The 11,560-nt window shown below is 35.1% G+C and overlaps 1 protein-coding gene across 2 annotated transcripts; it reads left to right on the top strand.

Annotated features, from left to right (window-relative positions):
- The first annotated feature begins 328 nt into the window (after positions 1–328).
- Positions 329–11,005, top strand: LOC128882812 (uncharacterized). 2 transcript variants are annotated; one of them, XM_054134579.1, is made up of 5 exons: positions 329–1,186; positions 10,281–10,414; positions 10,499–10,561; positions 10,679–10,820; positions 10,945–11,005. In XM_054134579.1, the coding sequence occupies exons 1-5, from the start codon at positions 1,182–1,184 to the stop codon at positions 10,994–10,996; spliced, it is 396 nt and encodes a 131-aa protein (XP_053990554.1). In that variant the 5' UTR covers positions 329–1,181; the 3' UTR covers positions 10,997–11,005. The 2 variants fall into 2 exon arrangements, with proteins under 2 accessions (XP_053990554.1, XP_053990551.1); XM_054134576.1 differs by lacking the exon at positions 10,945–11,005 and having other exon boundaries at positions 10,679–10,890.
- Positions 11,006–11,560: the final 555 nt, after the last annotated feature.

Below are 11,560 nucleotides of genomic sequence, written 5' to 3'. Positions count from 1 at the left end.
TATTTACACATTCCTACCTATACCTACAGACCAGGTCAAAATACATCTTGAATGGCGACAATTAGCATCAGACGTTTACATATGAGGAGTTTCAGTGTTGAAATCAGTATAACATTCAAATTTGTAGATTCAAATGAATTGAACTTTTCACTTAAGGGGTTAGTCGCAGTCAGGAAGAGGAAAAACGAAATTTCTTTGTGATTTTTTTGTAGTTATTAAATAATAATTTGCATAAATAACAAGTAAGTATATTATAACGCATGTTTTAAAGAACTAAAAAACATTTTTTGTTTTAAGAAACGTTTAATTTATATCGTCATAACAGCCGATGACGTAGACGATGATTTAAAAACATAGGTTTGCGGTGTGCAAGATTTCTCTACACTGGTTTACCTGAAAACAAAAACAAAGGTAGATTTCGAAAATAGAGGATATCCTTCAATACAGGATAAAAAAAAGTATACAAGAAAATAAATAATCCTTCGATCAGGGACCCGTCGGTCTAATATATTTTCTAAATCTACCTTTAGTTTTGTTTTCAGGTGCACCAGTTTGAAGAAATCTTGCTCACCGCAAACCAAGCGGCCACCCACGCCATCGCCTGTTATGACGAAATGGATTAACCTTTTTTTAAAACAAAAATTCTTTTATAGTTCTTTGAGACATACTTTGTAATATATTTACATTTCATTAATTATTATTTACATTCATTAATTATTATATTTACATTTCAAAATTATTATTTAAAAAAACACACACAAGAAACTGTCCATTTCCATTTTCCTGACTGCGACTAACCCCTTAACGAGATGTAACATATGAAATGTCCGTTGGAAAGTAGTTCTTTTGCAACAAAAAAAAAAAAAACATTAGGTATTTGCGAATCAAGATAACATAAATCCTATGAAAGATTTCATTTACATAAGGTAAAATCAACAAGTTCGAAAAGTGGGTTTCCCATGAGCTGAATATAAACAGAAAGAATCGACGACACGAAGTATGCATTTCATTGATTCAGCGCCATTCTCTCGAGCTATTCTTAGGTTAGACAGTGAGTTGTGACGAGAACTGATCTGATCAATAGCTGGGTGTTCCTCAATTACTATGGTAATGTTGGTATACAAGCTAATGTTGACTATGTGGTTGCTCGTGATACGTGATATTTACTACATCATCTGAAAATGGGGTAAAGCATCATTATCTAATTTTACTCTCAATGTTTAGTGGTGTTTTATTAAAAATGAATAAAGAGGAAATCCTTAGTCTTGCAGATGTACATTTTTGTTGACGTTTGGATTACTATACTGTATGTAGATCATCTTCAAAACTGGAAAAATTGCAGTAGAATAAATATACTATAATAATTTTCTAAGAACGTTACAGTGTTCGAAATTAACGACGAAAATGTACAAAAATGAAAATAAAATTTGTTAAAGGGACCTTAGGGCCCGTATTCACAGTCGCGACTTAACCATTGTCTTAAGAAGTTCTTGACTAAGTTCGCCTTATTGGAATAAGCATTGCTTGAGTCGCTATGTACTCACAGTTAGCGAATAAGCTCGACTTAGTTAAGAAATCGATGCTTAAGGTTTGCTTAGTTGAGCAAATGCTTAAGTTTAACGATCGGCTATTTCCGTTGATTTTCCATTGTAACAACCAATTAAAATGATTCTTGAAAATGCAGCATTATTTATGTATCTTATTCGTGCCCGTCCTGAATTGAACATTTGTCCTGGTGGCTCCCCTCGACGGAATTTTATTAAATTTATTTTTTTGTTTATTGTTAATCAATTATTAAGGGTAGAAAATAAGTAATTCATTTTTTGCGGGTGGTAATTACAAACAACCCTGTGAGTCATGCCTACAAAAGAAATCAGAAATGATGATCGGTTATTTAGTTACCACACGTAAAAGTTTAAAAACTGTCGAATTCCTGGAAATGGTTAAATAATTAAATAGAAACAAAAATACCAGCTATGCATACGATAGGGAGGCAACTACGGTCAACAATTTTGTAATTGATATCATATTTTCCTTAAAAGTTCATTATTTCTTAAACGATATCCATTGTTTACATATACGCTCATTGGATGATAAAATAGTAAATAATTAAAAAGAAACAAATCTGGCAATATGCATATAAAGGAAGGACATTTATTGTATGATATAAAAAAAAGTTTAATAACATTAGGAATATACAATATTATTTATACATATAACTCCATTTCGTATTTTTTAAGAAAGGAGAAGGAGTTACGAAGCCGCTATTTTCATATTTATTTTCGCACGCGTGATTAAGTCATGTATACTGTTGACTCAAAAATGTAACCTCAATTAAGTGAAATAAGAACACGTTTTAATGAATAAGGCGAACTTATTCGACTATGAATTCACAAGGACTTAAGACTTTCTTAAGAATCGACTGTGAATCTAGAATAGACAACAATTGCTTTCAAAAGGAAATGCTTAAGTCGATGCTTAAAGCGTTACTTATTCGACGACTATGAATCTGACGAACACTTTAAGCATATGCTTAAGGCCAGCTTAGAAATAAGTTGCGACTGTGAATACCGCCTTAGGATTGTATTGTTTAATAGACATGTGCGCCCGAACGAACAGTTGTTCGGGAATTAAGCACCAAGGGCCGGAAGTTATATCAGTACATTTCGACTGTTTATATCTTGATAACGAAGCCTCAGATCGCAAAATGGTGGACTTTTTTATTTGTATTGATGTAACAACTTTATCCTTCAAAAAAGGTCCCACAAATTTGGAAACATCCTGTATATACATTTTATGCAAATAAGGCTCAATTCCTTACTATACCTATACTATACATGGGTAAAAATATATTGTTTTCAAGAGTGAATAATATTATTAATGGAATTATTTCGTTAAAAAGGTGCAGCACGTTTACTTTGTCCTCATAATACGAACATGTAATGTGCTATAACCTAATGGAATTATATGATAAAAATGAAAAAGTATCATACTTTTTAACCGACTTCGAGAAGGAGGAGGTAACTAAATTCGACATATATATTTTATAACCGACTTCGAAAAAGGAGGAGGTAATTAAATTCGTCATGCATATTTTTAACTTCCCGATTTATAGGAAAGTTATGGTATTTGCCCCAAAAATGAAAAATCGATTTTTAAGCAGATCTCCATGTTTCAAGGTCATTGGAGTCACTTTAGTCTATTTTTAACAAATTGTTCGTGTGTGTGTGTGTGTGTGTGTGTGCGCGCGCGCGTGCGTATATATGTACGTATGTAAACAAATTTTTCGTTAACGTTTTCTAAAAAATTAATAGCGAGATCAAAATGATCGATGGTGCAATCGATGTGTATCAATCTAACTTAGAGCTGATTAGATTTTGTTCTAATTCGGTCCAGTAGTTTTTTAGTTTTTTTAAGAAAACTTAACTCAATAATCCAATCTAGATGGGAAAATATAGCGAATGAGCGAATAACTAAACGGAAATAATATATATACATATATTACTATCATTACATTTGTATGCATATGTATAACACATATACATATACATACAGGGTGCTCCAAAAGTATGGAAACAGTCAAATATTTCCAAACTGGAACATTTGTGAGAATAATGGTTTCGAGAAATGTTTTAGGGTTTCAAAAATTCTATTGAACATGTCGAACATGTTGAATTCTATTGATTCTATTGATCTTCAAAGGACCGGCCAAAGTCACGTCTGTGAAAGCTGGCTATGAGACCTTTTCAAAACACTAGTTTCAAACTTTTTTTTTTTACGCGATAGATGGCGCTGTAATCGGAAATCGGGAAGTTCCTTGTGTGGCCCGTGTTGGTTATTTTATTTAAGAATATATAACTTTACATAAAACTAGTTATTAAATTAGGAACACAGATAGAATAGAGATTAGTATACATGTTGGTTATTATAATACATTTTTGGGAACATATATGGAACACGTTCCATGCACCACGCGCTAGCCGTAAGACGTAACGAACGCCATGAACAAAAGACACCCTTCCGCTCATTGGCGCTGCGGATACAACCGCATCTTATACGCTCGAATTTCAACACTCCCCCTTATTCGAGGGTCAATTTCTTAAAAACAAACTTTACGACAAATTAAATCATTTTCTTAAGCCTAATGACTCAATACAATTCAAATGTTTGCGCTTCGGAATCAACTTCATTAACATATCAGCTACCATATCATTCGTGCTTAAATATATTACGTTTATGTCTCCCTTTTCCTGAGTTTCGCGAGAAAACTGATATCGTATATCAATATGCTTGCTTTTAGAATGTTCCACGCTGTCTTTACATAGAGTTATCGCACTCTGATTATCGCAAAATATAGTAGATGCGTTAGGTATAAAATCTTCAAATCTAGAATAATGCAAAAATCTTCGCATATAAATAATTTCTTTAGTAACTTCTGAGAGAGCTACGTATTCAGCCTCCATGGTCGATAATGCCACGCATTTTTGTTTTCGTGTACTCCAACTAATGGGGCCGCCTGCCATGGTAACAACGTAACCGGAGCATGAATGCCTATTTACCAAATCGCCAGCCCAGTCGGAGTCTACATACGCTTCTAACACAGTATTACTTTTAATATAATTTAGCGAGTATCCATAGTTCCTTTTAAATACCGTAACACATATTTTCGCTTTTTCCAATGGCTAATATCTGGATTTTCATAAAATCTACTTAACGCACTTGCTGCGAAGGCTATGTCTGGTCGCGTTGTATTTGCTAAATATATTAGATTTCCTATCAACTCACGATAGGGTTTTCCTTGCATTTCTTTTATACTTTCCTGTGATGGCGATGTGCTTATAAATTTTTCATTTGGCTCAAGCGGTGTCCCTATTGGTTTACAATCTTCCATACCGAAGCGTTTTAATAAATTCTCTATATACCGACGCTGTAAAATTCTTATACTTCCTGTCTTTCCATTTCTGTCGATGTGCATACCTAAAATGTCTTTTACTTCTCCTAAATCATTCATCTTAAATTTAGCTTTCAATAAGTCTTTAACTTTATGTATTCTACTTAAACTTTTTGATCCTATTAACAAGTCATCAACATACACTATAATTATAATTACTTCTCGTTCATCTGAATTTACATAAACACATGGATTAATTGGATTTTTCTTAAAACCTATACTTATTAGAAAATCACTTAGTTTCTTATACCATTGTCTCCCTGCTTATTTAAGCCCATATAATGGTTTATTCAGTTTACATACCTTTTCATCTTTGGAGACTTCCTTGAACATTTGAGGTTGAGACATATATACACTAACGATCAAAACTTAGCGGACAGATTTTTAAAAGGTTCAAAAACATGGAAGCTTTCAACCGATTGGAATTAAACTCTGTGAGAAGTAGTTTTGTAGTGTCCTCTGGGCGTGTGTAAAGTTACATGGGCGAGGGTTGATGCGAGGGGGTTAATTCACCCCCCTAAAGGGGAGGGTGTAGAAAACGCCTCTTTGAAACAGGCCAGGGATGACGGAAGGGGTTGAAAAATTCAAAAAAACCTTTGAGGCGACTCTCCTTGATGCCCTCTACAAAATGCACCCCTTGAAATCTCTCTCGGACAAACCCACCACCTCTAAAATCCACAATTTTTGGACGACGGTCTCGATTTTGGACTCCTTGCATTTTCTGGACTCCCCTGATCCAGAAAATGCCAAGAACCACGCTGTACCCCCTATAGGCCTCCCCTTGGGGGGTAGAATAGCTTGCAAATTTTCAACCCCCTTTGTAAAAAAACACTTCCACGCATCGGAGGGCGATGAAATTCACTATGTTTGTTCTCGATACGTTAAGGATGACTGCCGAAAAGGTCTCGTTTCGAAAACTGCCCCCGGAGCTAAATGGAGGGGGAGCAGATGTAGAGGTGGTTCACCCCCAAGTGTAAGGGTTGGAACGTTATTTCGTTGCATAGATCACATGTCCAACAGTTCAGGGCATCAGGCTGACACAGTTTTGATGTCTTTTTCCAGCGTGTATAGCAATAAAATATGAAAATGTCGATTTTTTTTAAAAACTTGCTACCAACTTCAGGCCCATCTGCAGGGTGAACGAGTAACCCCACGTCAACGCCGTTCGTGGATTCAGACTCGCGAATGCTTCATTAGCAGATCCTCAAAAAATCAGATTTTTTGAATCACGCTTTCGTTGTCAAATCGGAGCAGATTTGAAAGAGTAGTAAGTGGGCCGGACGGAGTAGGCATTCAGAAGTGGAGCGAGTGCCTGCACCCTTACGTGGTCAACCCACGTTAAATTGGGGTCCGGTCTGGTCTGACTACGTACGGGTGCAACGAAACAACGTTCCAATCCTTACACTTGGGGGTGAACCACCCCTACATCTGCTTCTCCTCCATTCGCTCCGGGGGCAGTTTTCGGAACAGGACCTTTTCGGCAGTCATCCTTAACGTATCGAGAACAGACATAGTGAATTTCATCGCCCTTCGATGCGTGGAAGTGTTTTTTTACGAAGGGGGTTGAAAATTTGCAAGCTGTCCCCCCCCCCCCCAAGGGGAGGCCAATGGGGGGTACAGCGTGAGCCTTGGCATTTTCTGGATCAGCGAAGTCTAGAGAATGCATGGAGTCCAAAATCGAGACCGTCGTCCAAAAATTGTGGATTTTAGAGATGGTGGGTTTGTCCGAGAGAGATTTCAAGGGATGCATTTTGTAGAGGGTATCAAGGAGAGTCGCCCCAAAGGTTTTTTTGAATTTTTCAACCCCTTCCGTCATCCCTGGCCTGTTTCAAAGAGGCGTTTTTCTACACCCTCCCCTTTAGGGGGGTGAATTAACCCCCTCGCATCAACCCTCGCCCATGTAACTTTACACACGCCCAGAGGACACTACAAAACTACTTCTCACAGAGTTTAATTCCAATCGGTTGAAAGCTTCCATGTTTTTGAACCTTTTAAAAATCTGTCCGCTAAGTTTTGATCGTTAGTGTATATTATCTATTAAATCACCTTGAACGTATGCAGTGGTTACGTCCATTTGATGCACATACATTTCTTTTTCAACACTGCATGCTAAAAATGTCCTAATATTCTCATATCTGGCCACTAGTGCAAACACTTCCTCATAATCAACTCCTTTTGTTTGTTAATCCCCTTGTGCTACTAATCGTGCTTTAAATTTGTCCAAGGATCCATCTTGTTTTGTTTTAACTTTAGAACCCCATTTATTAGTTATTACCTTCTTATCTTTAGGTTCGTTTACCAAATCCCATGTGTGATTTTCGATGAGTGAGTCATATTCTTTCTTCATTGCCTCTACTCATTGCGTTTTTTGTGGACTGTTTATGGCTTCCCATACATTATTCAGTTCTATATATTGATTATGATTTGCTGTTAGGCCTGACTGATAGATCTTTCGCGGCCTCCCTACATATCCTTTTCTCTGAATTTTTGGTCGCCCACGTCCTCTTTTAGCTGGTGTATCATCATCTATCTCTTTTTCTTCATCTTCTGAATTTTCTTCTATTTGTTCAACTTCTGAAATTTCTTCTTTTTCTTTTCCTACTGTGATTTGTTCTTCTCCTTTGTCTTCTGTTGTATGTTTTAGGGGTGCTTCAAAAATTGCATTATTCCTTTCTTGTAGATATGTTGTATCTTCTCGAATTCGAATGTCTCTTCGTTTTACTATAGACCTGGTTCCTCTTTCCCAAAGTCTGTATGCTTTGGCTTCTGGTGAATAGCCTACTAAAACGTACTGTTTTCCCTTAGGTTCAAATTTATTTCTGTTTGGTCTCTTTTTAAGAGCAAATGCACAGCTTCCAAAAATTTTCATGAATCCAATGTGAGGTTTTCTTCCTGTCCATGCTTCATAAGGCGTAACATTTTCTAAGACTCGTGTAGGACAACGATTCTTTATAAACGCTGATGTATTTATTGCTTCTGCCCATAGTGAAAATGGAACTCCTGCTTGTAGAAGCATACATCGTGCTGCTTCAACTAAACGGCGGTTTGGCCTTTCAGCAACACCGTTTTGCTGGGGTGTATATTCTACAGATAATTCTCTTGATATTTCTTCTTTCTTGAGAAATTGCGTGAATTCATTTGATAAATATTCCTTTGCATTGTCTGTAATCTTCTTATCGAACAACCAGTAGCTTTTTCAACTTTCGCTTTATATTCTTTGAATACTTCAAATATATCTGATTTCCTTTTCAGTATTGCGACTTCTGTATATCTACTCTTATCATCAATGAAGGTAGCAAAATATTTTGCTCCCCCTAACGACATGGTTTGCATTGGACCACATATATCACTATGTATTAGTCCAACTATATTTTTCTCAGTTTTCGTTGAATGTGAATAAGGTAACTGATGTATTTTACATTTATCACAAATATCGCAGTTTATATTTGGACTACTTACATTTTCTATTATTCCTTTGACTAAATCACAGTTTTTCAGCCTCTTAACGTCATTGAAATTTCTATGTCCTAATCTTTGATGCCATTTAAGCAAATTTCTGTTGCACTTTGAGATAACATAGCTGATTGACTGTTTTTCTCATCTACTATGTATAGTCTATCTTGCATTGTGGCTTTCATGGCAATAGATCCATTTTGTCTTCTTACAACAGCATTATTTTTATAAAATGTTACCTTATATCCATTTTGTGTAATACTTGATACTGACAATAGGTTGTTTTTAAAATCTGGTACAAACATAGTGTTTTTCAATTTTATACTATTTGTATTTCTTTCATTTAGCTGCACTGCAATCTCAGTTTCTCCTTTTCCTCTAGAATTTGTGTAATTTTCTGTAGCCATATATATTTTACTGTTTTGTTCTGCGTCAATTTTCTTAAATTTATCTTTATTATTGCACATATGCATAGTAGCTCCACTGTCAAGGTACCATATTTTGCAGTCCAGTATTTAAAGCAATTGCAGTCACTGCGTCCTCTCTATAGTTTTTGACTTTTTTATAACCTGTGTTATTTTTACAATACTTTGCTATATGACTTATTTTTCCACATGTAAAACATTTTACATCAGTCTTTTTGTTCTCATGTTTCTCCTAACGACTTCTTTGGTAATTCTCTCTTGATTGCCATTTAGTATACGGTGGTTTCTTTGACAGTAGCGCTTCCTCATTGCAAACTTGATGATGTCCGTCACATTCCGTTTTCCTTATGTCTTCTTCCATTAGTTTTATTTTAAGTTCTTCAAGTGTAGGCATGGTCTCTCTAGATTCTATGGCAATACAAAACATTTCATACTCACTTGGCAATGAATTAAGCAACATTATCGGTAGTATAGCATCTGGTAGTTGTATACCAGCTTTGTCTAGTTTTTCTACCTTTTGAATAAACTCATTTATATACTTTGATGAGGATCTTTCTTCATTCTGTATAATTGTTTGAATACAACACATTTTTTCATGGGACCTTGTGATTCATATATCTGCTTTATCGTTTCCCATGCTTCCGATGAGGTTTCACATGATTATACTGACTTGTTTTCACGCTTAATAATCAGGTCGAGGGCCTTCTCATCCTTTTGTATCCATGCAGCTGCATTTTCTTCCGTTTTTATAATCGACTTATCAACATATCCCCACAATTCATTGATTCGAAGCACACTTTTCATTTGTACTTTCCATGTTTCATAGTTTGTGTTATCTAATTTTTCAATCTGTTGCGCGTTTACGACACTCCTGATTTCCTCTTTTTTTTCTATTATATACCAGACCACGTGTTCACTTAACCTCACTAAATTTCACGAACCGGCCAAGGCCCATAACCTGTTGGTTATTTTATTTAAGAATATATAACTTTACATAAAACTAGTTATTATATTAGGAACACAGATAGAATAGAGATTATTATACATGTTGGTTATTATAATACATTTTTGGGAACATATATGGAACACGTTCCATGCACAACGCCCTAGCCGTAAGACGTAACCAGGGCCCCAGGGCCCCCAAGCTCTACTCTTGTGACCATGAAAAATATTAAAGAATTATTTATTAAAATGATTTAAGCCGGGTTTAATTAATATATATAAAAGCCGTATATAAAAGCTCGCGCTTTCTTTTTTAATTTCAACTAATAAACTAATTCTTCTAATTTCTAACAAAAATTTCAAATTCCGAAGAAGGGAATTGTGTCTTCAAAGGTGTCTGCATACTTTTTCGTTCCAGTGTACATTATTGATTGGAATCATACCTAGACAAAATTTCGAAATTATTGTTTAATTATTAATGTCTTCTTTATTTAAATTTATGTTTATAGATGCCACAAAGTATGCGCAATCATCGGTTGCAAAGGCAGCAAGAAACGCATGTTCCATTTCCTCTGTCTGCTGAAGGACAAAGACAGGTGCAGGGATCTAGACAGGGATCTAGTACCAACCTGCAACTTACCAGGTAATAATTGATTGTACACTTTTTAATGTATATTTAACAAATTTTTAATGAAAATATTTAATAAATTCTATTAATATCAATTAGCACCTGCTGCATCTGTCAAGCCACAGGAGGAAACTGGAATGGAAATTGAAGAAGAAGAAGATCGTAAGTTTTTGATCTCTATACATATGATAAAATGATATATAAACATAACATTTATACACTATATGTAAATGAGAAGACCTCCAACATTTAATGTATATACAATGTTATATAATTTAGTTAATATAGATCAACCCGTGCTCACCGTTGGATGCCAGGACAATGTGGAATTTCAGGACAGCGTGGGACTGAAGGACAACGTGGGACTGAAGGGCTTCATTGACTCCGACGCCTATAATGTGCTTTCCTGGTTCATCCAGAGGTTAGTGCATTACCTTACAATAATATTATCTTCTATTGCATTCTTTTTTTTAGTTATGATAGGTATTTAGTATTATGTGTGTCATTTAAAAGGTGCTTCTATTAATTCTTCGTTACAATTACAGATTGTGCTGTCCAAAGGGGTCGACGCCAAGCAGCCTGCAGGAAATGCTTTAAATATATTTAGTATTTTTATAAATAGTAGAATTAGTATAAAATTTCATTAAACAATAAATAAAAAAATAAAAAGGTGATAAAAATTAAATGGAATATACTTTCATTGAAGTCTGTGTAATGCATTACACAATTTTTCTGAATACCGCCAAAAACTCCTGAATATGTTATGAAATGAGGAAAGTGTGTGTATGTGTGTAGCTATTTTCTTTTTAACGGCAAATTTTGCATATCGTACACCATTCCTTATCACTAGACTGCGGATCTTTATGCAAAATAAAATATTCGCGAACATCCCTATAAAAATTGAACCTAAATAGGACTTTATTTTATTCTGCAAATGTTATAACATGAACTTTACTTTCAATCTTTTTTATATTCTTGCATATTGTTTGCATTTTGTAGTTTCTTGCACATTCAAATTTTCTATAAATGCATAAAGATCCGCAGTCTACTTATCACTTTCATGTAAGTTTCATATAACTAAACGGAGAATATATACCTCACTCTAATTATATTTATTTTCCGTTTGAAGTGTTGATGGGTGCTACTTTCGGGGTCTTCTCA

The sequence above is a fragment of the Hylaeus volcanicus genome, unplaced genomic scaffold (assembly GCF_026283585.1).
Source record: "Hylaeus volcanicus isolate JK05 unplaced genomic scaffold, UHH_iyHylVolc1.0_haploid 12192, whole genome shotgun sequence".
In the NCBI taxonomy this organism is placed as follows: Eukaryota; Metazoa; Arthropoda; class Insecta; order Hymenoptera; family Colletidae; genus Hylaeus; species Hylaeus volcanicus.
The sequence above is the reverse complement of the archived record's forward strand: the minus strand, read 5'-3'. Positions and strand labels throughout refer to the sequence as shown.

Bases quoted from the DNA above. Each gene is read 5' to 3' on its own strand.
- LOC128882812 (XM_054134576.1), top strand. The intron at 10,415-10,498 runs GTAATAATTGAT...AATATCAATTAG, and splicing joins ACCAACCTGCAACTTACCAG to CACCTGCTGCATCTGTCAAG. The intron at 10,562-10,678 runs GTAAGTTTTTGA...TATATAATTTAG, and splicing joins AATTGAAGAAGAAGAAGATC to TTAATATAGATCAACCCGTG.